Raw genomic sequence first — 27,007 nt, forward strand, 5'->3', positions numbered from 1 at the left:
TTACAATAGAAAAAGGCCTGAGTTTATTCTTCATTTAAAAGAATGATGATCATATTGAAATTTTTAATATTTTAAAAACAGTTAAAAGTAATGCTAAGTAGAGTGCTTTTGTGCAGAAAATTAGTGTAAACAATATTTTTTCCCCACATGAAAGTTACGAGCAAGTGACAGGGCCACAGTTAAAAATGCAGTTAAACATGGGATTACTAGGGCTTGCTGGAGTTCAGATGCTTTCATGATTGGAATAAAAATGAACAAAGGTACAAGAACTTTGTCCCCTTGAAAACTTGCTGTCAACTGGTGGACGGCCATCCCGTGCATTTTTCATGGCAGGCAGTGGGCAGCGCAGTAACGGGTGCTGGTGAGCTCTTACATGCAGCAGCTACTGAAACAGCAGCTGGGTCAACAGTTGCTGTTCCTGTAAAGTCATCCCCCCCAACAAAAAAAAGTATGAAAGGGCTGTCACTGATGGTTACTCTCCTGTGATGGCTCAATGCTGAGGCAACAAAAATAGAATAGAGCTTTAAGTGGTGCTGGCTGGGGACATCCATGGAGCATGGCTGCGCTCACCGTCAGGCTAAAACCACACTCCGACTGCTCTGACTGGGGAAATGCTCCGAAGCAGCGAGCCCTTGGCACCATGGGCAGGCACGAGCAGCAGGTAAGGGTCCATGCAGCAAGACCATGCGGTAACAAAATGAAATGTTGCAGGTTTCTGGTTCCCCTGTAGCCAGCCTGCAACAATGGGTTGTTCCAAAGCATTTGCTACCCAGCGTGTGGGTTTGGTTTTTGTTTTGGCAATAAGTCCAGAAATGAAAAATGTTGCTGAAACAGAAACGATCGTGCCTGGCAGGGTGCTAGCAGGCTCCTTGGTCTCCCAGCAAATGTCTTTGTGCCGTTTACCATCACATCAGCCAGAACTGACCTCTGGTAGTGTGAGCTGACCTTTGCTGCCACGCTGGTGCCACAGAATGGTGTGCGAGTGGGCTACACTGCAAAGAGCTGCAATGTTCAAAGCAGCTGCTGTGACCTAAAAACTGGGCTTTGGGGTACTGTCACTGCTCACAGGGTGTTGCACCTTCCATGAAAGGCCTAACGCCATTCCCAGGCCATCCCCGGCTCCTGTCAGGGAGGTAGCACAAACAGCAGCTGGCTGGCTTCTGCGCACCCCCAAAATACAAACGTAGGGGTGTGTGTATGTTTGCTTCCTTAGAGATCTTTGAATGAACAGAGCTGAATGTTCCTGCTTTTGTAATGGCTCTGCAGCTCTGGCTTAATTAATGTCTGGAGTTCGTGCAGGCGCTCCCAGGACTGTGAGAAATCGTCTGGTCCTTCCCCACAGCCGCCGATGGGCGGGACGCTCGGGTACCCTGGATGCACCATCAGTTCAATCGTTACGGTCCTGCTCCGTGGCGTCGGGTGTGTGGGCGAGGGCGCCTTGGATGTGAACTCCACAACGGCAGCGTCGATGGCACTGCAGATGGTGCTCACGGACATGTTCTTGCCCATGGTACTCAAACCTATGTAAATGTCTGGCCACCTGCAGCCAGAGGTGGGAACACAGATATTAATGCTAACAAGGCAGTTAGACAGGAGTGTGTCATGTCCAGTGGCTTAGGAATCACAGTTTCTTTCCTGATCAAAATCAAGCCACTATTTAGCGCAGCAGTTCTGCAGTCTGGCAGAAAGGCACAGCAGAGCCCCGACACCAGCGGTTCTGTTATCACTCTGGTAACATACACTGCATCGCAGCACTGGCCTTGTGTGGCATCTGAGAGCTTACAGGTGCACATCATTGGCACAGAAGGGAAGAATGGAGCTAAACTGAGAAATGCCACTCGATTAAAGTAACTATTTATAGGCCAATTAAAACCTGAATAATAACCACCTCCAGATAATAACCTTCAGCTATATGGGGAAAAGAAGTGACTGAAATAAAATGGAAACAACCTTGGTTAACAAATCATTCTCCTAGTATATGTCAAAGAGCCACAAGAACTCAAAGGACAAGATGAAGCACCAGGCAAAATGTTGTTACTACTAAAGACCATACACAGCTAAGAGGACACCAGCTGAAGGCTGCTTCTTATGTAGCTTCAGCACAATTCTTTGTTCACATCTGGCTGCAAACTGCAGTTCTAGCTTGGTGCATAAAAGCCCAGGAAGGATGTACAAGTGTATCTGAGGGCAGAATGAGCAGGCTTTTGGAAGAAACAAGCTAGATGCTGACCCATGTGCTCAAGGATGAGCCCAGCTGACTGCCCTCATCAGATCTGAGTTTGCAGCACTTGGGGAAAGAAAAAAGTTAACATTTTTTTTTTAACTGTAAACTGATCAAACTTGTTCAAAGGAGAGCCTTGTTACGCAGTAAGCACAGTCTTGCCCTCTACAGTGTCATAAAGTGTACTCAGAGGGCTCGGTGTGGTATCTCCTTGCACAGATGCAGAAATTGAATTGCAGCTTGTTCTCCTGTGACTTCAGCTGACCACCTTCCCCACGTTTTCCTGTGTTTTTTCACATTACTTGTTTCTTTGGTAGCAGTCCATTCCTCCTCACTCTCCCTGGCACCTGGAGAAAGAGGAGGAGCCTGGCCCACTGCAGTGTTTCTGGGCAGGAGGCAGCTGCAGGTGCCCACTTATTGGGGCGGTGCCACAGCGGGTATAAAGATGCAGCTCCCACAGCAGCCCTTTCTCTGAGTTCCCTCCTGAGGGCCAGCAGGGTGGGTACAGCAACAGGGGCTTCTTGGAGGTCCTATGATATGGCACAGAGAGCCCTGGAGCATGCAGGATTTCTGCTAAGCTCCCCTCTGTTATTCCTGATGCGAAGCTGCCCTAAAAGGTAGGTTAATCTCTCCTGATTTCCCACTCTGAGTTACTGTGCCCTTCTCCTCAGAAATTGGCTGTCTTATGAGAGTCTGTGTGCTCTGCCTGGGAAGAGCACAGTGAAATGCTGGTGTTGTGTTGGTGTTGAGAATAACTGATACCCTAAATAAATTGTGTAAAAGCCAAGAAAACTTTCTCAGCAGACTGAGAAAGTAATGAAATGTGCCACAAAGGACAGGTGACTGCAAGGATCTCAGCTAAAGAACTTTTCACCTGTAAAAAATAGTTTAAGCTTTTAAAAGAAATGTGTTACTGGTGGAAGGGCTGAGCTTTTGAGGTGTGGGTGCTGCGTTTTGAGATGCAGGACACTGAAAAGACTGCTTAAAGCAGTGATCACTTGCTGTGGCACTGCAAGCTCTCTGACCTCGTCTCCCTATAACTACAGATACTTGTTTTTAATTAGTCTCTTTCCTGCTACTTAAAACCCTTTCTTCACTATTCCAAGGAGATGAGAAGTTATCTTTTGAAAGTTTCCCCATGATCTTACTTACAAAGTTTCGGTCTTGAAGTAGCACTTCAGTCTCCTACTGTCCCAGAGGCCAGACTAATCTATTTGATTGGAAAGGCTGAGAAGCAAACCCTGAAAAGAACAATCCCTTTCAGGTGAGAAGTGAGTTATCCCTGTTCAAACAAAACTGTATGCTACCCTTAGTGTCTCCACTGCTTTAGTACTGCTGCTGAATCCCCTTGGAAACCCCAAATTGAGGAGAGCAAGGTCTTGTTCCATCCCTGAAAAGATCCTATCAGGAACTGACAAGATCTTAAAGCTTTACCACAAAAAGGATGAGTAAAGCCTGTCTTACCTTATTCCATGACTTGTAAACACATCCACTGTGTTAAGAGAATCTTCTTCTACTCCCAGATAGAAGTCCATCAGGGATGGTGTGATCCAGTCACACTTATGAAGGCCTGGCTCTATTGGGACACGTGTGTATTTGATCCCATATTCTTCTAACACCTCTGCAAATACATTCCTGACCTCTGCAAGTAAAAACAGAGTTACTTTAGTCAGGAATCAAAACATGTCCCCTGCAACCTGTTAGCAGAGAGACATCTTTTCCTCTCTGCATTTAAAAAAAAAAAATCTGACTTGGCTTCTCTTCTGCTGAAATGGTTCCATTCATCTTAATGGGAGTCCCCTTCTAAACTGGAAATATCTGGGAACATTACTCCCTTGACACCTGCCACAGGTGCCTCATCTTCCCCCCAGCACTAAGCATTTAGTCCACCAACTTCTCCTAAATTAGCCTAGTAGTACAGTGCACCTGAGGCATCTGCACAGCTGGGAAGAAGTTCTTCACCAAGCCTCTGCACAGAGGTATTTGTTGAAAGAGTAAATTACTAAGAGCAGTGTCATCCAGAGACAGCTGTGTTGACATGGGGAAATACTGATTTTTGCTGTTTTCTATCTCTACCACAATGACCTTAGTTGAAAAGCAGGTACTTGCCCACTGATGGAAAGCATGCTGAGACCTGCAACGATTGGTGTGGAAATGCAACTGACAGGATAGAGATCTTGAAGCACTTCAAAGAGCTACCAGCTTCAGTCTCAGTGACTAACTTGACCCAGGTGAGAATGCTCAAACTGCAATTGTAGAGCCTCTTTAAGGTCTTAGAAGGCTTATTGCCCAGGGAGCCATGGCAAGTGGAGTCATCTCTCAGCTGACTGTCTTTCACCTGCTTGGTGCTGGGAAGAAGAGGAGTGCCCTCTTACCTGGGAGGACGTGAACGTGCTGGTGCCCATCCATGTGAGGAGGTAGGTGGCCTGTCAGCTCATGGAACAGCTCCACCTGGGCCTTTAGCTCCTGCTTCACCTGCACAGTAGAAAGGGGTTAAAGAAAGACCTGTCAGTAGGCTGAGGTCAGAAGAGTGCATAGTGCCTCCTGGAGATTTTGCTGTCCCTTTCCCTTTAAAATGAAAGGCAGCTTTAATCCTGTAGGCAGTTTTGATCACCTGAACACATTTATCTTTGTTCATGGGGCAAAACCAGGCACTTCCCTAGAGAACAAAAGCCTCTGACAAGGTGATGCAAAGCCTACTTAGCACTTCTCTGACACTTTCCTTTTATTGATTTCTAGGTTCTTAGTAAGTTTCTGTTCCAATGTCTCTTCTGCCCTATCAGATAAGCAGCTAACAGCACATTAGCATGTGTGTCACTGAAGCAGGGAGGAATGGGTTCTCAGAGGCTGTGGTGAAATTAGGTGTAGGACACAGGCAGTTCCAGATGCCAAAACACAACCTAGATTCATCTGTAGGTGTACTCCCAGCTGGGACCTGGCAACGACCTTCAACTGTTACATTCTGGGATAAGTGCAGGCTAAGTTTTATCAGTTGCATGGTTGTATGTGGCTTTCTCCTACCTCTGACATGTTCAGGAGACCTTTTGATAGGGCTGTTCTGAATCCCATCTTCCCGTGGAAAAATCCATCTTCATTGAGCAGAGAAGAGTTTGTCTTGAGCACCTCACATACAGGGGAGCCCTCGGAGAGGTTGGCATGCAGTCCTATCGGGATGTTGTATCTGTAACAGGATTGAAATATCTGTTAAGCTTTGCACCTCTACCTTCCTTACTGGGTCCAAAGGGTGAGATTTCAGACAAAGAGCTACTCTGATCTAAACAGTGTGCTCACACGAGTACATCTTTGGACCTCTGCTCTTCTAGAAAAGAAAACAGAACACTAGACCAGAGCAGGATATCACCAGGTAACAATCCTGTCCAGTTCTGAGACTCCCCCAGTTCTGTTCTCATCCTACTTTGAGTGGAGAGCAGCCACAAGGCACTTCAGGCTAAATTTTGTAACTGCACTAAAAGCTCTAACTGTATGGTGCTGAACTCATCAGTGACTGACAGAAATCTGGACCTTGCAACTCTGTTCTAAAGCACTTCATTAGCCCAGGTACTCCCTTGAGTTCACACTCCTGAAGATGCTGCATTTCTGAGACGTTGGAGTTTTATTTGACAACCTCTAAAGCTGCCTTTAAGCAGAACCCCGCTATGTATCAGCAGTGCCAAAGGCAGCGGTTATGGCAACAGCACAGGCTGCAAGTGTAAATACTGCCTGAGTTCAGGGGTAACCTGGTCTGAGAGGCAGCAGCTGGAATTGCCTGCAGTGGCGAGGTTTCCATCTACCCGTGCAGATGACGGAGCTGGGCTGTACCAAGTGGCATCTCCAGCACAGAGGCAGAGTTACACAGGAGGTTGGTGGTGTAAGTGTAGGGCCTTGTTAAGGAGATGAAAGGGTCCAAGTTGTTAGTGAGTTGCACTCTGCAAATTAAAACAAAAACTACCAGTGTATCTGCAGAGCTCCTGTCAGCCACCAGGCTTTGCACAGTGCTGGTGTTTCCTTCTGTGTGCCGTGGCTTCCCCTAAACTGAGAACAGGACCTGGGAGTGCTCAGCCTTGTGCGAGTCTCGCTTGCTGCTCCCAAAATCCTCTCAGGGTGACCAAAATGATGCCTTGAGACTTCTCCCAAGACACCCTCTAGCTGGAGTGCAGTGCCCCTTCTGTGCTGTCCAGCCTGAGTCACGGTGCCAAGCAAACTTCAAGGCAACAAGTCTATGGTTTATATCCTTCCTGGAACTTCTGCACGGAGCTGCTAAAACAGGGCCTGGTCCCCGTTGCAATGCTTGTACTACAAGGAGGAGAGCAAAAGCAACATCCATTTAGGAAAACTCAAGTTCTCTGGCCAACCAACTTCCCTTCTATCCCTGCTGTCTTGAGAGAGAGAGGGTGGTTCCAGGTGAAGCTGAAACAGCTGCATTTCAGAGAATGCTCATGTTTGGACAAGAAGTTTTAATGAGGAAATTTCTTATCCAGTCTAGGAGCTAATTTTCCCTTGTGTTGGTGCAAGTGTTGATTTAAGTTTTTCCACACACAAAGAGGCATTCATGGAAGAGGGACCTTTCTGGTTCAGGGTTTTAAGACTCATCAGACTGTGGCAGACTGCATCAAGCCCGTGGCTCAAAGGATATCTGCAAAACAGAACAGTTCCAACAGGAGATGTGGATCATCACAAACTCCTTCCCAAGATACTAATGACAAGCAAGGCAGGAGAGTTAACACCCAGCTTACAAATAACTGACCTTCCCCCAGAGCTATTCCAAGTCAGATATCTCTTTCATCTCTATGTGGAAATGCCTGTTAAAGTTTTATGGGATCAGATAACTGTCCTGTCCAGCTCTAGCTCCAAGTTCTGTTATCATAAATTGGTTCCTGTTTAGACATGTTCTCAGGATTCTCTGAGGAGCTCTGCAATAATTCCAAATGCCTACAGGAGGACAGATCTCTGGTGGCAGTGGTTGCTTCCAGTCCTGTTTTTGGAACAGATTTCTCTGGAGGGGTAATGGAAACAGGATGGCTGAAGGGTGCTAAATTTTGGAGTGATTTCATTGAAACACTCCATGGTGTTCTGGTTGCAAAAGGAGAATGTGAAAACCTACAGAGGTGCCCCTGGGATGGATGGACTGCCATGAACTTTGTCCAAGACAAGGCAAAGGGCTGCTGGAAAACCAGATCTCCCCTTCTGTCTGCTGCCCTGAGGCTGGTTAGTGAAGTACCAAGTTACAGGGAGCAGAGGGACTATGGATGGATTAGACTGGATCAGAACCATTTAGCTCCTCCAGGCTTTAAGTAAAACCTTAAAGGCCTTGAAGGACTGAAATTTTCTTCCTGGCTCCTCCATGTCTTGTGCTCCAGGTGGATGGTGTAGTCTGTTGCTAGGTACTCCTCCTCCTGGCAGATGGAAGTGTTAAGCTGTATGGACAGCTCTGTGAAACAAAACGAGTCCATGTCTCTGCAGTTTGAAAGTCTGCTTCATGGAGCAAAACAGCTTGTGGAGGAAAAGGTCCTCAAACTCCTCTGATCTGGTGATTTCTTTGCAGCAGGACCTGGTTGTATAACTGACCATCTGGTTTTCACACCAGGGCCTGAGCACATGGAAGGAGTTAGCGTGGTTGTGTCCAAGTTATCACTGGAAGATGCTGTCACTGGGAGCGGGGGCCCTGAGGCGTTCCGCTGAGAAGCTCACAGGCAGCTGGTGGCAGGGCAGGAGGCAGCTACGGTGCAGAAGAGGAGCTGTGGCAGAGGGCATCCCTTCCCTCCTGTCACCTGATGCATACCTTGCGTGAGCCCAAAGGCAGAGGGGGAGCTTGTTCTTCTGGAAAGCCACTGCAGATTGGTTACCGTGTCTCTGGGAAGCTCTGACTACGTCAGCTGATAGCACTACTTGCATCACAGCCACTGGTGTCGACAAGAAAAGGATTCATGTGTTACCATGAATCAGCAGATGGATGACTTCTCTTGTGGAGCACTTGCCTTCTCATGTGTTGCAGGAGGGCCAGAAATGAACAGCTGGGCTTCCCAGGGGCATCGAATGAACTGCCTCCAATTGTGCAATGCCTCAAACGCTGTGAGTGAAGCGATCCCCAGGAAAAGGCAAGCCCCTCTGACAGGTGTGGGACACCGAGGAGCCAAGCACTGCACTGCAGAACGCTGGAGCCGCTCCTCTGCCTGAGCCGAAGCCAGCCCCGGAGCTGGGGAATGTGCAGAATGTGGAAGTGCAGAGAGCTGGCCTTGTTCTCGCTGTAAGGAGAGCCTCTCTCCGTAACTTTAGAGCGTGTTTCAGAGCTTGGGCTAACACCAGCTGAGTATCTTAATAGTTTTCTCCTGGAGTTAGTCCTGGCTGGTCTGACAGACTGTCCACACTGAGATGTCTAAAGAGGAACTGTTAGCATTTAATAGCTCTGGGATAAAGGCACTGAAACCAGAACTCGAAACACAGCACACAATAAACTTCTTTGGGAGTATTCGTCTGTGGGAGATGCATAGAAGCAAGCACGCCAGGAGCTCTAAGGACGTGTGAAGGTGGACACTGCAGTGGGCTCAGCAGCATTCTGCTGCTAGCTAGCATTTTCCTGTACCCAAGCCAGTGCATGTCCTCTAAATGAAATGAGCCAGGTGCTGCTCCTAATCAGCACCAAATGCCCTGCAGCTGAGTGTTTGTTCCTAACAGTCTGACACTGCACAAGTATCTGAAGCCCAAAGTGAAAGGATGAAAATGTGAGCAAAACTTAAAGCATTATGGTAACTGCTGGGCTATGCCCCAGGAAATTGGGCTCCAGTAATGCTCTGTCCTGACTGGAGGCTTGGCCTTTAAGACTGATTCCACCAGCTTTCCTCTACTCCTGTGAGCACTGGACGAACTCTCTCAGCTGCCTCTCACCAGTGAAATGTAGCTGCTGCAACCAAAGAGCAATGCCAAGGCACATGGCACTGGAAGAAAGCCATGGTGAAAAGTGAAGTCAGAGGAACGCCCTGGAAGGGCCCTTTTTTAGCAGCAGGCAGGTAACTGCTTCCTCTACACCAACGTGCTTGATAGGTGCCGAGATCTTTCCAAAGGCAGTAACTGAAATATTGAAGCTGACAGAATATTGGAGCAGATACCAAGAGCCCAAGCTGCTTGGCACGTGATGCCATGCTGGGACCAGAGCTCAGCTGTTGTGGGTTTGCCCTTAGATTTCCCCATAGATGGGACAGGATGAGCCCTGCTGGTCCTTACCAGCCAAATCTAACTGCTCGACCCAAGGTCTGATTCAAAACGATTGGCACCAAGGTTTGAGCACCGGTCTCTGCAATAAAAGAGCTGCAGTTAACAGCTACTACTGCCAACACAGCATGATGCTGAGGCTTGGTCTCTTAACTCCTGTTGCTGGTTCTTTAAGGCAGCATTGACCCTTCCACTACCTCTTTGGAGGGGTGCATGTCTAGGTGTTTGCACTCCCACTGCCCTGGAGAATACACGGATGTGAAGTGAATTTAACACAAGGGTTTAATTCCATCCTGATGAACCCAAAGGGCAATGCCTACAAATGCATGTTCCTGCTTCTACATCAGGAGTGTTGGGCTGGGGTCTGTGACCTTGCTGAGAGGAGTTTAAGGAGTTTGAGTAGCTTCTGCAGCCACTAAGGCTAGTCCATTAGTGAGCTGCTTCCACTGAGAGCAATTTGGCTGTTGAAGCGAGCCCAGCTCTGCAGCTCACTGCTCTGCATCCCCTGTAGAGGGGGGGAAGAAAGGAGATACCCTTGCAACAAATGCTCCAAGAGGCAACAAGGAATTAAGTCTGGAAAGCTTTCTCAGCCAACACGCCCAGCCCAGCTATCAAATAGAGGAAATACAATCGGCTAAACTGCTTCCTTTTCAAGTAGTTGCTTGTTTTGCCACACGAGTGCTCTGAACAAATGGCCCAGCTGAGGCAATGGGCTTTTGTGCAGTTGCAATCCCTGCTCGTTCATATCCTTAGCAGTAAAGGGTCCCCAGGGACCGTGTCACTGTACTGAGGCACTCCTTATAATGCCGCCAGCATTGCTGCACGTTTCGGAGCTTGGTGGATGACTACAGTGCCCTGCCTGGCCACAGAGAGGACTCTGTGCAGTCCCTGCGAGCAGCTGCAATAGCTGTGGAAATTGTGTGATTTCCCCAGGCCTAGACCTTGCCAATTGTTTCACTCAAGGCTGCATACTCTGGGATAAGCGTGGCACTTACTCGTTTCCTTGCTGGGTAAATAGATCCCACCTTCAACATCCTGGTTGTATCCTTATCTGGGAAGTTACTGGCTCATCAGGTTTCAGCCCGTGTGATGCAATTAAGAGCCCCATGTAAATATCTTTATGCAGACATCCTGCTTCAGTAAATGTCCAGTCAAAGCAAGGCTGTGCTCCGCACAAAGAAGGGCACATCTCAGTTTCTTCAGGTGGACGTTTGCACACTTTTTTCCCCCACTTTCACTCTATAGCAAAATGTGTTTATCTAACTGTATCTTGTCTTGCTCCATTACTGCTAAGGATTTATTCTTGGTGGGAGGAGCACTCCAAAGCCTCTGTTGTATTAAGAACCAATACTATAACAGTGTTTAGAACAGACTTTCTTTTCAGTTACATCTTTATTGGCTTTAGGTTTAACATCCATAACCTTACATCAGCAAAAGTGCTGTTTCCAGTGGAGTTAATTTGATCTAGGTCTCTAGTTTAATGTCTCAGCATGCTAACCCTAACCCAAACACAGTTGGGCTGTCTGCCGTGTGATTAACAGTCAGATAAAAGGATGATGAGAAAGCATGAGAGACTTCTAGATTAGTCAGATGTCAACTGGGAGGGTCAGAATTAAGTCACAATTTACACACACATTTTGCAATTAGTGTTGATGGGAAAGGAAGTGAAAACATAGACAGCAATTAAATGTGGTTTTGTTAGATTCTTCTGTTAAATGTACCCAGATGTGGGGGCTTCAGCTTTTGTGTAGTTGATGTTCAGCATTTAACAGAAAGGAAAAAAGAAGACAACTGAGGTTGTGTTCTAAAATATGCCACTCTTTATCAAGTGTTTGGATATAATCATCTAGAAAATGGGCCTAAAAGTCACAATTGAGCTGAGCGATAAAAAGGGGGGGAAGTAAGGCAGCAAACACTCATAGGTCTCTGTATTTCTGCTATCTCCATATTTGTTTCTAAGGAAAAATGAAGAGACCTGTTCAGTTAACAAAATAATTCTTCTGATCTCTGGAAAAGGCTCTAGAAGCACCAAGATGACTGCCAGAATCCAAGGTGGGGCTTGATAAAATACACAATTAAGATTACCTTTTTGGATAACCAGGATATCACGTTGCCTTATGCCTCATAAAGAGAAAACTTTTGAGTTACTGGAAAAAAAACAATAGAAATCTGTTCTCCCTTCTGCTGCTCTGGTTACACACTGCTCTAGCAATTGCTGTCAATAGGTTTGTCATCTGAGGATGAATCAGGCCTCTGCTGAAACTACTCTCTTGCCTGAAGTGAGTGGGCCCTTTCTTTTAGCCCGGTTGTGAAAGTGAGTGTGAAAAAACCCAAATCCAGAGCCTGAATGTGATGGAAGGTATATTATTTACTGCTTGGTTCTGCTGCTTTGCAATTAGTTTGTGTTAGAGCTGGTACAAACAGCTGCTGACTACAGTTACATTTCTGCCAGCTCTTCTAATGAAAGCACAGGACAACAGATGGCATACCCAGAAGCCTACAGAGTTATTGTGAAAATGAAGGGAAGAATGAAATTCCAGAACTGTGTTTTTGAAGGATGGTGAGTCCTAACATTGCAGGACAGCGTAAGGTGCTTACAAAAGACTACCCTGCAAGAAACGCCTTTTTGTTACTAATTAGCTTTGCATGCATGCAATTAACTGCAGACCAGGTGAGGAGAGCTTAAGACCTTCAGTGACAAGCAACCAGGACGTAGTTAACCAAGAAGCACACAGATGATCTCCACAAGTCACAAACACCAGCAGTCTGACAATCCTGGCACTGAGTGCAGAAGTTCAAATCCCACAGCACTGGGATGAACCCCAGGAAAGCAGAAGCTGCTTGCTGCAAGCCTTTTTTTCAACTGGTGACAGATCCAGCCTCCCAGCTTACACCACTGTGTAGTTGCAGGCTGAAAGCACTGCTGGGGAGTTGATCATGTGTGTGTGTGTGTGTGCTTGGTACTTGCTTAGCAGGGTGTCTGTAGCGGAAGGCAAACATGGGATAGGAAAACAGGGCAGATTTTCATCCCCTAAAACATAAAATGCTGCAAAGTATCATCATTCACAGTGGGACAGGAGACAACATCAAGCAGGGGGAAGTGGCAATACAGTGGCAAGGCAGCAAAGCAACAGTGATACTTTCCCACTCCTGTTTGCCTTTCATCATGACACCACAAGGTGAGGATTCAATGATGTTTTTAGTAAGTCCAACCTATTAGACATCCGCGTCCACAAAACTTTGTGCAAATCTCTGCATGATGGGAACATATGAGGGATGACAAGTTTGTTTACATGTTCAGATGCCAATTTAGTACATGTATATTCAGCACCTGAATTGAGGTTTTGCATTAGACAAATCCTGTGTCCTACACCTGCAAATATTTCTCCAGTGCAGGGGTAGGCCTGAATACAGCTGCAATGAGTTACTCAGGAATGAGGAATTGTAGAATGTGGGTTGCTGATGCTAACAGATGTTCCTGAAGTCACTCAGATTATATTCTCAGAAATAGATTTTTAATCCATTTTGTTCACACATACAATTCAAAACCGCCCCTAAAAAAGGAAAATTGCAGCAGCAGGTTGAGCAGCTTCTGCTGTCAGCAGCCCCCCAACCTGGCTTTTCATACCCTTATCAGCTGTCAGCACAAGTGTCATGACCTGGATTCAAAGATGCTTTTTAAACCTCTGACTGTACAGCCTACTTTCTGGCTATGGAAATGAGGCCAGGTGGATTCTATATTTAAAAGCCTGCTAAAGACCACAGCTGAAATAGCAGACAACATTACCACAGCTTTTGGGCTTAAAGGGTTTCATGGTGCCTGCAAGTCTGAGAGAAGTGCTGCCTCTACCTCCTCATTTTACATTTCATTTGTTTTACTAACAGGCTTTTAGACACCTCAGCAGTGTTGTGCCTACCCTGCTGCCTTTCCCCTTATCAGCCCAGAGGTGGTTCCCTCCCAGTGTTTGTGTCATTTCTAGCCCTTTTAACAGAAGTTTGCCACTAACACCACACCCTGACTTTCCTGCACTACACAATACTCATTTTCACCAGGGAAGCTGCAGGCAATTTCTAAGTACCTCCAAAAGTACAATTAAATCAGGGAGAAGTGTTCCAGGAGAACAAGGACAGCGTGACTCCCATCAAACTGTCCCTTGCAGGAGGCATATGTAAAGCATAAGGTTTCAGTTTATCTAGTCCCATTACAGTTTGTTTCCTCCCTTTTTTCAGCCCTGCTCTTCTTCTTTTCAGGATGTACTCCAGCTCCAAAGTGCCTCCCCTCCAGAATTATAGTATTAGCTGGGTTTTACCTTCTAAATTGAAGTAATGCTTCCTGTTAAAGGATTTGCTGGGCTAGTCCAACAGAATGATGCATGCCATTTGATTTGCTACAGAGCAAACTGTGCCAGAAACCTCTGAAAAGTTCATGAAAGGGCAAAAGTGGTAGGTACAAGACAGGTAGGAGGTATCATCTCTTGTTATGCTTGAAGATTGTTTGTTTGTTTGTTTTAAGAATGGATTTATCAAGACTAGAATAAATAGAAATATTGATGTGTTTTTAAAAAAGTTTTTTTTTAAAAGTTGAGTTTTCCACTGCCCAGCTTTATAGGTGAGCCTTTGCAGAACAATCCTGCTTCCGGATTCCAAAAACAATCTGGTTAATTCCATGTTCAGTCTGGCTGAAATTAATCAAATTAGATTAGGCTTAAAAATTAGTGCTTTTATGCCTCAATAGTTTTAGGGGTGGCAGTTTAGTCTGGCAGGATAGCGTGGACTTTCATTCTGATGGCACGTCTTTTAGAAGTGTGGGGAAAGAAAACCCACCAACCCAAACCGTACCAGTCAAATTGTGTAACTGGCCTTCTATCACCGTAACAAAATGGGCGGTGTAGGAGCTAACACCAGAGGAAAAGCCGCTTTGGGTATGACTGGTAGGTTGGTGGTTTTGATATGAGGAGTTAGTTAAGATGCCTGTAATCCAGTTCTCTTATACCAATCCAGGTTATCATACAGTGTTTGTACTAGGGCTACACTATACTACAGTTCACGGGCTCGGCTTCCCTCGGATAGCCTGAGGAGGCTGTCCACAAAGGAGCTAAAGAAAGCAGCTTACCTCCTTGCCAGCTTGGCTGCATCTGCTGCAGCACTTCCGTTGACGAGCAGGGACACGTTAGACACCGCTCCAGCCAGGAAACAGTCCACAATGCCTTGGTTTCTCCGAGGACAATAGCCGAAGTCATCTCCCGTGACTATGAGCTTCACCTGAACCATCCTTAGAGGTCATCCCTGGCGAAAATAAAAAGGAAAGGAGGCACAATCAGCACGGCCGGCAGCTCGGGGGCGAGCAGGAGCAGGCGCTGCTCGGCGGGGGCAGCCCCGTCGTGACTCAGCTCGTGGCCAACCCCTCCCGCCTCACCTCCGCCGGCAGCTGCGTGCTCGGGCCGTGCTCGCTCCCTACCTGGCCGCCCGAACGCCCCAGGGGGCAAATTCCCTCCCCTCCCGGCCTGCAGGGCCCGAGGGCAAAGCTCCCGGGGCGCCGCCTCGCCGCTCCCCGGGGGCAAGAGGCGAGGCGCGGCCCCCGAGCTCGGGCCCTTCCCGGGGTCCGCGGGTCCCGGCCGCCCCCCGGCGCTGCGGGGCGCCGCTCACCTCCCCTCCTGCCCGCTGCCAGGTGCGGGTCCCGCTCGCCTCCGCTGTCGTCCCGGGGGGCCGCTGGCTCCGGCGGCGGAGCCCGGGCCGCGCCGCCCCGCCGCGCATCCCCTCACAGCCCCGGCACCGCCGGGCAGCCCCCGCGGGGAGCCGGCCGCTACCGCCGGGCCCCCCCTCGGCCGGCAGCACCGCCACACCGGCGGCCCCTGGCGGCCGCGGGCTGCAGCGCGGCCTCCCCCGGCCCCGCTGAGGTGAGGCGAGGCTGCCCGGCCCGGCCCGGCCCTGCCCCGTGTGAGGGGACCCGGCCGCGCTGCCTCAGGCTCCTGAGAGGAAAACGAGGCCCGGGGCTGCGGGAGGCCTGAGCCAGGGGGTCCCTCACAGCCCCCCGGGGTCCCCAGGAGCTGGTCTCGGGCTGCCGGAGTGGAAGTGGAAGCGCTGAGCACCTCAGGAGTTGGGTGGGGGAGATTCCAGCCTGCGGGTTTGCCTGGGGAAGGAGGACTTGGAAGTGCCACCAAAGCAGAGCGCGTCCCTTCTCGGGCTGATGTTAGCCCCAGGTACCCGGCCACTGCTGCTGGCACAGGGAAAATAACAAAGTGGTGCTCGGGCAGGGGGACAGTGATGGTTCAGAAAGCTGACTCCTCCCCAGCATGTAAACAAACACTGACTAGAGGAAAACTCAGTGAGAGCTGGAGACAGCCTTCTGCCCCCTTAGTGGCTCTTTTTTTTCTCATCAAAAAATTACACGGAATTAAATTAAAACCAAACAGAAACATGCTAAAATGCATTAGAGAACTTGCTAAATCTCCGTTCTGGCTATACCTGTGAGTATTTCCGTGATTTCACATTGTGTGCTTCTGTTACAGACAAGTTTTTGATGCTCTGTAAGGGCTTCCAGTGCCCTTGGCATTTCAGAGCGGATATTTGTGCAACTGCTGCTTGCTTCCTCTTCTGGGACGTGAACCTCACGTTCCCTCAAGGCTTCATCTACCGATGAAGGCTATTACTATAACAGATTAAGTCAGCATGGCTCTGAAGTAATGTCATGAATGAAAAACAAGTACATCCTGCCTTTGCCAATGCAAACCACTTGGGTTTTGGTTTGCCTCTTTCTAGTAGCGACAGTGCTGCTTGCCTCCGCACAGGTGAGAGGTGCTACGTAAGAATCTTAGACAAAGCTTGGCTTCTCAGCCTTCTTAATCTTAGTGTGTGTTTAATGCTATTAACAGTAACATCCTTCTTAAATATTGCATGCAATTCCTGGAGGCTTTTATTTTTTTATTTTATTCCTGTTTATCCAGCTCTCCTTCCTGTGACTGGAAGCAAACACAGCAAGCAAATTTTGCCACAGTGCCACATCTCCCTGAGACCCCAGAACCATGTTTCCTCTGCAGCCTGCACACCCTTGCAGGCTGCCAAAATAGCCTTTGCATCCCACCCTGTGTGAGGAAAGCCGCTTACAAAATCAACCTGGAGCTGAAAGGCAAGGCAGGTTTTATCTGGCTACTCTCTCTTCTTCATTAAAGTCACAAAAGAGAATATTGGCCAGCATTTCTGGTTGAACTGCATGAGCCAGGGCATGTACAAAGCACAAGCTGCATCTTCCAGCTTTCTGGAAAAAAAAAAAAAAAAAAAAACACATAGCCCAACCAACCTTATCTTAGTCACAGAAGCCAGCAAGAGCTTTCTCCATCCTCAAGTTACGAGGCTTCACTGGTTTTCAGCTTGCATTTCTTTCCTGAACTTCCAGTTATTCAGTAGCAGATTTAGAGGTTTCCTGTATTTCACAAAAGCATTTCCTAAAAGCAAATGCTTCCAATAAACTGGCTGTTGACATAGAAAATGTATGCTGCTTTTCTTGTTCCCTCAGCTGTAGTGAGTTAGTTCATTTGGGATTACAATGGTAGCACAGTAGGACTTCATTTGTCTTTTCCTTGAGCATGAAATTTTGTTGAAAGTATGAATTGTAAAAGACAAGGTGTTTGAATGAGATGAAGTAAAACCCACTCTTTACATGAAAGAACGTTAACTTTTTTTTCTCTTCCCCAGTCTTGAATATTTACAAAACCTTGTAACTCAGTGTATTAATTTTTAAATTAAAGCCTTTTCATCCCTCTAAGGAGATCTGTTTTCAGAGGAAAAAAAGATGCAGAAGGGGAAAGAGGCGTTGTGGGCTCTCAGAAAGGCTGAGGTAGGGGGCACGCAGGAGTGTTTGTAGGGCCGGGTGTTCGTTAGCTGTAACTCGCAGTGTCTGTGTACACCTGACCAGGAGCAAAGGGACATAGTGCTGAGGAGAGCTGGACTCCAGGTCAGGCTGCACAGAATTCACAGCGCTGGGTGTGACAGCAAGGCACGGCTCCCCGCTCCTTGAGGCCATCTCTGCGCCCTGGGGGCCTCGCCCCGCCGCCAGCCCCGCTGCGGGGAGGCCCCTCCCGCCTCACCGTGGCGCCCTCCCGCACTACAACTCCCGGTGTGCCCCGCGGCGGGGCGGCCGCTGCGCTTGCGCAGTGCCCCGGCCCGGCAGCGGGGAGACGCGGCCCGGGCACGTGGGCGCCATTTTGTGGCCAGGGGCCGGGGCTCTGAGGGGGGAGCGGGCACGGAGGGGCGAGGAGCGGCTGCTGAGGGCTGAGGGCTGAGGGGGCTGAGGGCTGTACCTCAGTGTGCTGCAGGACCAAGCAGGGTCGCTTCTGCTCCAGTTCGTGCTCTGCCGCCCCCCCCCAACCAGTGGGAGGAGCAGTGCGCAGCCACCCCTCCGCTGGGCAAAGCCCTGGGGGTTCTTGCATCAAAAGGGGCGAAATTCCCAAGTTTTGGGGTACGTCTGCTAAGAGCTCAGAGATCTCCCTACACTGTAACACGTGGCGTATCAGTCGCCTTCCCTTCTGAAATCCTCTGAATTTACAGACATACAAACTTCAGTCAGTGCCTCAACGTGCACGGTGCTAGCATGGGGGCACAAAGTGAAAGGCGAGGTTTGACCCACAACCTTATTATTAACTTTACATTTGTATTAAATTATCAGGTACTGCTCAAGTGCCAATCTCAAATCCTCTGTGACCCAGACAGGAGGTTTTTGGTACTCATTTGGTACCATGTTGAGGTGTAGGGAGATACTACCCATTTATTTCAGAGGGTTATTTTCTCTCTGCTGCTGATTTTCCTTCAGCGTGTCCAATGTGGGGTAGAAATTAATATTTGATTGTGACCTAAGCTACAGCATCTGTGATTTCTGACTGAGTTTGAGATAATGTAAAGTCAGCCTATTCATTCCTGCTTCTCAGTAACATTACTACACATGGAATTGAATCTGTCAGATCACTTAGAGCAATCATTGTCATCTCTCAGCATCTCTGAAAGCATCCTGGAAAATCTCAGCTGATTGAATGGACACATCAAATAATTCCCTTGGAGTTAGGAGAGATCCCATCTTCTTGAAGGACAAGTATTGTTCTGAAGAGTAGATGAAAGATGCTGACTGTTACCACACACAGATTGCCAGGACTCTGCAGAACTTTTAAGGAAGTCCTCAATTCTTCACAGTCTAGAAGCAGAAGACAGCGGTCAAAAAACTCCCCCAGATGAAAAATGCTTCACTTAAAATATCTGTATATTTTGCCAAATATCTCGTGCTTACTTATTTTGCTTACTCCTCCATTCTGTTTATTCTTATATTCTACTTTTATCTTCTGATGCAAAATTCTGGATATCTGATTTTGGGTTTCTAATCCTTTAAACAGTATGGGCTAAATGATAAACTGTAATTATGTAAATTTTTGGCAAGCCATATATATTTTTATTTTTATTTTGCCATTTTGATTTCTCCCTGGGTGACAGCATTTTGTTGTTATTACTACTTCTTACTATTTCAATTTAGGTCATGCTTAGAGATCACAGTTAGAAGAGCTCTGTTGTAAGGCATGCCAATGGATATAAATACTAGATCTGAAGTAAGGTTATAATTGTCAGTTCATCAGCATGGGGTGAAAGGAGACAGAAAGAACCACAGAATGTTTACAGGCCTAATTCCTCAGTGTTACTCCCTGAATTCAGTACAATATGTCCTTACTGACATCCGTGAAAGGACTAGATGCAGAGAAAAGTCGATGGAAAAGCTCACACATTTATTTTTGCATCAGGTCTTAAGAAGGTCAGAACTGTGCCCTATATATTTTGTCTTAGATTAGTGACAGTCTGTGGAAGAGAATCCAGGCAATATTATTGCAAGGTTCTTCATAAATTGGGGGCTGTCTCTATCCAAAGATACACCAGCGCTTTTTCAGTTGTAGATCATGCTCAGGAGATGCCTGCTATGCTACCTTAGTTGTCAGTCACTGCTTTTGTCATGCAAAATAAATAGAAACCAAAAGCATGTTTAACAGAGGTCAATGTAAAAAGAAGGAACATCCTTTTCTGTAACATGCTTCTCTGAGTTTGCCAGTTTTCATGTGCCTCAGGTCTCCTATTCCTGTGCACTGAAAACGTTTGGCCCTGCCAAATCCACTAAAACTTGCCTATCAGGGAGGGGCAGGTCATACTTTGAAGCACACTTGAGTGGGGATAGTAGGTGCTTTCAGTCCTTGAGAACCAAATGTGAAAAATGACTGCAGGGTTAAGTGACTGAAGGCAGAAGGCATCCTTGTTACATACTGCATTCTCCCCTTTTACAGTGTTGTTCAATTATTTTGTGTGCATAAAAAAAAGAGTCATGATGAGATTCCTATTAAAATAAATAAATAAATAGCTGTCGTTTCCATTACCAACCTGCACCATCGCTTAATTTCAACAAAAAATTTACCTGCAGCTTGCAGCAGCCTGCTAGAAACAATAGTGGGCTTTGTCACAGTGAGGTGGCTGTTAATTGCCATGGGTGTTTGGCATTGATGGGGTTCTTTGTTGGCAACCGTTCTAACCCAATTATGTTTCTAAAGTACAACTGAAAAGCATTGTAGGGAGCACCATGTAAATGGCACTAAATGCACAGAGACTGAGTGACCTCCCAGAAAGATAGACAGGTGCCAGCTAAAGCCCCATATTATTGATTTTCCACGGCTAAAATGGCAACTACAGACATCTGGTTTTGCCCTGTTTATAACAAGGGCAGCAAATGTGAGCTCTTGTCTTAGTTTTAGGAACAAGGTTTCTTAGAATGACAAAGAAATACGGTGTTTGACTATTGAATCTGTGGGGTTTGTGTTTGTTTCTGTGAGCAAATAAACACATTTCTGGGACCACGAACTTTTAGTCCTCAGAAAAACACACTGGGCCTGTGTGTACGTGTGTGCACATGTACGCCTGTGTGACTCGGTTCAGGAGCCACGTTTGTTTAATGCAGGCCTGACATTTAAGTCAGAGATTCTTCAGAGATACAGATACAAAAACCAGGCCAGAGCCAGCATGAAGAAGACTAACCATTCAAGGGGGCGGCATCACATGGGTAGGAAAAAGCCTCACAGATCGGTGTAGGTGATAAGGAGTCAGCTGCGCGTCGCATGATGTTTCCCCTAGCCAGGGACACGAGTGCACTTTCTAACCCATCCTGTAACGGTGCAGCGTTGCAGTTCTGTGCTGTTCTCACACAGAATCCAGTTGTTACATAGAGTGAAGTCCCAAGGCAGGTGCCTACCTAAGTGTCTCCCTGCTGTTAAGATAAAAATCCTGATAAATGATAAATCTGTTGTACTCTTGGGAGCGTTACCTGAGGCTGACACCAGGCTGCCCGTGATGTGATACACGGGGCAACCCAACGAGTGATTTCTGAGGCAAAACTAACGGGCTGCGGGCCCTTTGCCAACCTGCAGCCCCAAACCAGTGAGGGTCGTGTGTTAACCTGTGTGTGTGGGAACCCTTCTGTAACCCTTCTGTACAGGGCAGCTCCTGACAACCTGTGGAAGGCTTTCACCGAGCGACAACCGCGGCAGGTGCAACCCCAGGAAATCACCACACGCTAAATGTCTCTGTTAGCTCCTCGGGCAGCGCGTACCGCCCGGCGGTGACCAGCCCCGGCTTCGTTTTTCCCGGGCTGAGGCGCTGAGGGCCCGGGGCCGCCACCCCGCCCCGCCCCGCCCCGCCCCGCTCCCGTCAGCGCTGCCCAGCGGCCGGGGAACCCCGCGGCGCCGCAGTCCTCCTTCGCGTCCTCCCCTGGGAGGCGCCACGCCGCTCGCTCTGATTGGCCGCCTCTCCCCCTCGGCCCAATCAGCTCCCCGTGCCGGGGGTCCCCGGGCTTTGAGATCGCCGCGGCGCTGCCCAATGAGAGACCGAAGCCGAGAGGAAGGTGGGCGGCGATTGGGCGGCCGCGGAGCTGGCGGGAGGCGATTGGCCGAGGCGGCGGCGGAGGGGGGAGGGAGGTGCGGAAGCGCTGTGGGCAGCGGGGCCGGGCGGGCTGAGGCGCGATGCGGGGCGGCCGCCGCCTCCTCCCGCTGCTGCTGCTGGCGCTGCTGCGCGGGCCGTGCCGCGGCAGGGAGCCGGCGCCGGGCGCTGTTACCTGCGGCTCGGTGCTGAAGCTGCTCAACACCCGGCACAGCGTGAGGCTGCACTCGCACGAGGTCAAGTACGGCTCCGGTGAGCGGCGGGGGCGGCGCTGAGGGGAAGGGAAAGGGGGGGAGGGGAGATGGGGGGGGAATCCTGAGAGGAGTGGGGGGGGGGAGTCCTGAGGGGAAGGGAGGTGAGGGGGGGAGTCCTGAGGGGACAGGGAAGTGGTGGGGAGGGGGGGATTTGGGGTCTGGGAAATGGTGGGGGGATGCTGAGGGGGGGCTGAGGGGAAATGAGATGGCCGGGGGGGGTCCTGAGGGGACAGGGAGGGAAGCTGGGGGTCTCTGAGGTGCGTGTCGCTGGGGCAGAGGGGGCAGCGGGCCGGAGGTGGGGCTGTGGCGTGGGCTGGAGGCCTGGCAGCCCAGCAGGGAGAGGGGGACAACGAGGCCTGGGTGCAGGAAGGCGTTGGAGGTGAACCCCATGGGCCCTGGGGTGCTGATGTGCTGCCTGGTCCTCGAGGAGAGCCCTGGTCCGGGTCTGGGGCCTCAGCAGCGCCTTCTGGGGAGCACCTGCTCTGGTGAGACTGAGGCTGCGGAGTGCCTTGTTGAAGAGCTTTTTAGTAATTTTGTCATGAGTCAGAACTTCACTGTGAGCTCTGGCAATTTGCATGTGCTAACATGTAGCGTGTTGAAGTGCCTCAATCTGCAGTATTGTATGGTACCATTCCCACCAGAGTGAGTGAACAGACTGTGAGAACTAAGCATTTCTTAAATATGAGGGCATGAGAACATTAAAGCAGATTTCTCTAATTCTTTCAGGACTTTCTGAACTGGAGAAGTGGGTTAAGTCTCTTGCCATTAATTCTATTCCAACAGGAAGCGGGCAGCAGTCAGTGACAGGAGTTGAAGCTTCAGATGATGCTAACAGTTACTGGCGGATTCGGGGGAAGAGTGATGGCAGTTGCCAACGTGGAACACCAGTGAAATGTGGGCAAGCAATACGACTTACCCATGTGAACACGGGAAAAAACTTACACACTCATCACTTCCCATCACCGCTCTCCAATAACCAGGTAAGTTGTTCTAGATCTTAAGCTTTTGCATAAACAGTGCATGGCTGATTTTTGACAATAACTCTCCTCAAAAACAAGAAAAATGGAGAATCAGGCACGTGTACCGCCAGAAAGTGTATCGCTGGATATGCTGAGTCCAGATGGATTCTTCTCTGCATCTTTGTCTCTGTCAAGAACTTGAATACGTTATTCTAAGAGAAATATTTACCAGTACTTGTTTGCCAGAATAGTTTTAACAAACCTGTATTTGTTTCTCTATTCTGCACCACTGATACTGGGAAGACTGTTCTGAAGTATTCAGAACTTTTACAGTCCAGGAGATTGGGCACCTTCCTGAACATTATAAAGACTGGTCTAGAACCAGACAGCTAATCTAGTGTTAGGACGCTAGGCTGTTCTGCATCCAAGTTTCTTGGAGTTCCAATCCATTAGTCTCAATCATCTCCCTGTCCCTGTTTTAGTTCTCTATTCTTATTTATTTGCCTACTTTGCCAGAAAAAAAAAAATCATCTCACAATCACATTTATTTGTCATTTTATAATTTTCTAGAACAATGTTTCTCACTGTATAAAAATCTAAATTTATTGGTTATTGGCAGTCATTTTAGTTTTCCTTTAGGCCAAGTAGTTAGGCCATTCGATTCTAAGTTGAAAGACCAGACTCTGTTTGAAACAAATTTGTCTGAAGTTGGCTGAAAAAATAAGGTCCAGTTTTGTTTGGAATATCTAGTTTACATATTTATCAAAACAAAAGAAGTGATGGAAAAATAACATATCAGAAGAATTACTTAAAGAACAGATGGACTTTTAAATCTTCCACCATTTGTCAATTTAGACAATTCATTTTACAATTTAACACTGTCATTAATGTAAAAAATATTCAGCAACTGTCTTTTTTTTTTGTTGTTTTCCCTTTGCATTAGCTATGTGCTTGCATAATTTCTAAGCAAAAGGAGATTTTGCATGGCTTCCCTGAGATTGATAGTACTGTGACTTATCTTACTAAGCATGGTGTGGTTCTGAGCACAAACTTTAATTTCATATTCTTAACAAATAAGTTTGTTTTTCAATTAATAGCTTGCCTTTGACAGTGTTTGGACTACATAAACTTGAATAACATGACCCTAAAAGATTAACTTGCTAGGTACAAACTATTTCTGTTCTACTTTCAAGTTGTTATTCCCTTCTAGTCATCAGATTTTTTAAGAATTAAAATCTGTAGTGAGTCTTAAATGATTTGAGCTGAGACCTACCGTGTTTCTGCAAACACTTGGAATATTTTGGGGTGCGTAATGAAATCTGATCTTTAATTTCTGTGTTAGCAGGAATTCATTTGCTTTATCTTTTTTTTATTATTATTTTTTTTAAGAGCCCTTCAACTGTCTGTCTGAAGTAAGAGTGCAAACCAAAATAGTTGTTAACCCAGTTGTAATCTTGGTATCATTAAGTAAAAAAGGAATACAATTACTTAAGCTAAATTGTTGCAATGTTGTGATTAAAAACACATTATGCGGAAAAAAGTCTGTTGCAGTGGTAACTCTGAAAGTGGTCATGCTAAATATTTACAGTTACAAACTTGTTTTAGTGGAGAAAATTTGTATCAGCATTAGTTTCTTTTTATTTTTTTTTATTTTTTTTTTGTCAGAAGGATTGTTCTGATCTCTGTGCTCAAGTGCTCTTTAATTTCTAATATATGTTGGGGTTTGGTGGCTCTTTGCTCAGATTGTGCGTTGGAGTTTGTTGGCATCTTATCTTCAGATTGTAGTGTGAGAAAGTTACTGCTTCAGGATTTGACTGCTGTTGACAAAGCAATTGATCATATTTGTCTTTCCTCTCCATCCCTGCCTTTAAACTCTGCTGGCTCCGTGGCTGATATTTCTGTGTGCGCGTTGAGTGTTTGCTTACATTTTCACTTCAGGAAGTTTGTGTCTCTAACAGGAAGTAAGTGCCTTTGGTGATGATGGTGAAGGCGATGACCTCGATATATGGATTGTGCAATGCAGTGGGACACACTGGGAGCGGGAGGATGCAGTGCGCTTCAAGCACGTGGGAACTGAGGTGTTCCTTTCGATAACGGGGGAGCAATATGGCCATCCAATTAGAGGCCAACGGGAAGTTCATGGCATGCCCACCGCTAATCACCACAACTATTGGAAAGCAATGGAAGGAGTCTTCATCAAACCCAGTATGGACCCTGCAAAACACGATGAGCTCTGAATTGACAGAGGATCCAAAATGCTTCAGCTTACTCCAATGTTCGGAGATGCTAACCCTTGGTCTCTTATAAGTCCTGCCTTGCCTAAGTGACTGACTTTCTGTGTTACTGAAGGGCATTAGTTCACTCTAGGAATGCAGCACTTCTGTGGGGAATGACATCTGCCGGGTTCAGACACTGAGATTTATTTAAGAAATCCCTTCTAAATTTTCAAGCTTATTTGGTGAAACTAGTTCATACGTCTGTTAGTTTTCACTATTGTTTGTTTTGGTTGTTACTTTTTCTCAAATTCAAAGGAAATGGAAAAAAAAACAAGTAATACATTTCTGTAGTCCCAAATACAGCAAAACTTTGTATTTTGTAATCTTTTTCCAATTATCATTAAATATTTGGAAACTTCCTTCTACTTGTTAATGGGGAGAATGTTATTTCGGAGGAGTTGGAGTAAGTCTAGAAAGGGAATATAATGCTTGGAATGTAGTATCTTTTGAACGGTTTGAAGTCAGCTACTCAGCCTTCCAGAAAAATATCACAGCCTGTCTGAAAATTGCCTCCAATGTCTTTCTTGAGTTCTGTTGTATATGTATGAAAGAGTTGAAAATGTTGTATATATTGGCATAAGAAGACAAAAGTTTTTGTTTCCTTTCTCCCAAGAAGTTCAGGTTTTCTGGCAATGGTGATACTGCTAATTATCAAATGGTAAGACTGTCTTGCTCTAAGAACTGGTGCACGAAGCTACTCTCATTTAATTAATACTATAATTTTATAAACTGATGTGAAGGAAATTGATTTATATTGTACTTGCATGTCACCGCAAGACCAGTATGAGAATCCAGGTGAATAAATAGTGGGACTTATACCCACGTGGAGTTCTTTTGTGTGAATCCAGAAAAAGAATTAATTTTAGAAATGGTTTGGTTCTAGATTTTTATCAGAGAGGTATGCTATAGAGTGCTGGCAAGGAATCTACAATGAATAAGGCATGAATTTCTGTGTTCCTGTGTTTTATTTTTATGAAAAAAAATAACTCTTGAGTATGTGTTATACAGTGATGCTGGAACCACTGATTAAAATTTAAAGTACCATACATTTTCTATTGGTTTTAAACAGGAAAGCTCGCTAAACGAATGCGAAAAGTCAGAAAACCCAGGTGGTTTTTGTTTCCATGTGTAAACAGCTTGCTAATTATGTCTTGAATTAGTCAATCAGTTAAAGAAGCAGGAAAGTGATTTGCTGCTTTTAAATTGTCAGTCATGTGGTGCTGTGTTAGAGAGTTGTGTTGATGAGCTGCAACACACCAACGCAGTTTCATTTAGACTTTAGCTGTACCTACACTTGTCTGCTTCTTATCTAGTGCCTTATGCAGTGGTGCTTCACAGGCTAGCTCCAGTTTTTAGTTAAGGGTTTTTGATACTAGTGAAGACCCTTCACATCCTACAAAACAAGACTCCTCTGTAGCTGTCATTCTGCAATGCCTGATTATTCTTCAAATAAGGTAAGATTATTTTGTTTTCTTATGAATCTTAGTTGAATGTTGCTATTTAAGGATTGCAGGTGTTGCATTTACATAAGGAAAAAATAAATTTGGCAATGAGTTCTCTGTCAGTAAGAGTTAAATATGTGTTTGTTGATGCACTTATGGAATACTGGTTTAGCTGAGAAAGGGTAGGTCTGTGTGGCTCACATCGGTCTGTGTGCCAGGTAGCTCTGTTTGTTTTGCTTCTTTTCACTACAGAAGTTATGCTGTTAAACAACTTGAGTTGAAGTACCTCTTAGTTTGGAAAAGCCTATTGGAATGCTGAGATAACTGTTGTCATTGGTAATGTGCTAAACGCAGACTATAAAAGTCATGAGTTAATGTAGGAAATGCAGAGGTTCGTAGCTGTAAAAAATGATGGCTTGTACAACTGCTAATGTGCTTCCCTTTTTATATAACTCCTAGACTTACAAGACCTCCATTAGTATCTGTTTAATGTTGTCTTTTATGCTTTAAACTGCATTACTGAGACTTCAGAATCTCTTTCAAGTGTTTTTATTTACTCTGACTGCTTAGAATTCAAGTTTTCAGTTCATCCTCCACAGCTGAGGACTAGAGACTTCAGAAACTGAAGATTCTTTTATTGGATTTTGGTTTTGCTTGTTTTCCGTGTAATTTATCTGCCTAAAGATGTTGGGACTTTGAGTAA

General features: G+C 46.6%; 2 protein-coding genes across 4 annotated transcripts; one reads left to right on the forward strand and one right to left on the reverse strand.

Annotated features, from left to right (window-relative positions):
* YDJC (YdjC chitooligosaccharide deacetylase homolog) lies at positions 1-15,274 on the reverse strand. 3 transcript variants are annotated; one of them, XM_068701112.1, is made up of 6 exons: positions 15,074-15,274; positions 14,541-14,713; positions 5,243-5,402; positions 4,597-4,696; positions 3,686-3,863; positions 1-1,573 (listed from the first exon to the last, which is right to left on the reverse strand). In XM_068701112.1, the coding sequence occupies exons 2-6, from the start codon at positions 14,696-14,698 to the stop codon at positions 1,210-1,212; spliced, it is 960 nt and encodes a 319-aa protein (XP_068557213.1). In that variant the 5' UTR covers positions 14,699-14,713; positions 15,074-15,274; the 3' UTR covers positions 1-1,209. The 3 variants fall into 3 exon arrangements, with proteins under 3 accessions (XP_068557213.1, XP_068557215.1, XP_068557214.1); XM_068701114.1 differs by having other exon boundaries at positions 1-1,540; positions 15,074-15,271; XM_068701113.1 differs by lacking the exon at positions 15,074-15,274 and adding an exon at positions 14,844-15,024.
* A 6,124-nt stretch (positions 15,275-21,398) lies between these two features.
* SDF2L1 (stromal cell derived factor 2 like 1) lies at positions 21,399-25,680 on the forward strand. The gene is made up of 3 exons (XM_068654177.1): positions 21,399-21,625; positions 22,411-22,607; positions 24,545-25,680. The coding sequence occupies exons 1-3, from the start codon at positions 21,457-21,459 to the stop codon at positions 24,821-24,823; spliced, it is 645 nt and encodes a 214-aa protein (XP_068510278.1). The 5' UTR covers positions 21,399-21,456; the 3' UTR covers positions 24,824-25,680.
* The last annotated feature ends 1,327 nt before the right edge of the window (positions 25,681-27,007 follow it).

This window comes from Anas acuta, chromosome 17 (genome assembly GCF_963932015.1).
Source record: "Anas acuta chromosome 17, bAnaAcu1.1, whole genome shotgun sequence".
Classification (NCBI taxonomy): Eukaryota; Metazoa; Chordata; class Aves; order Anseriformes; family Anatidae; genus Anas; species Anas acuta.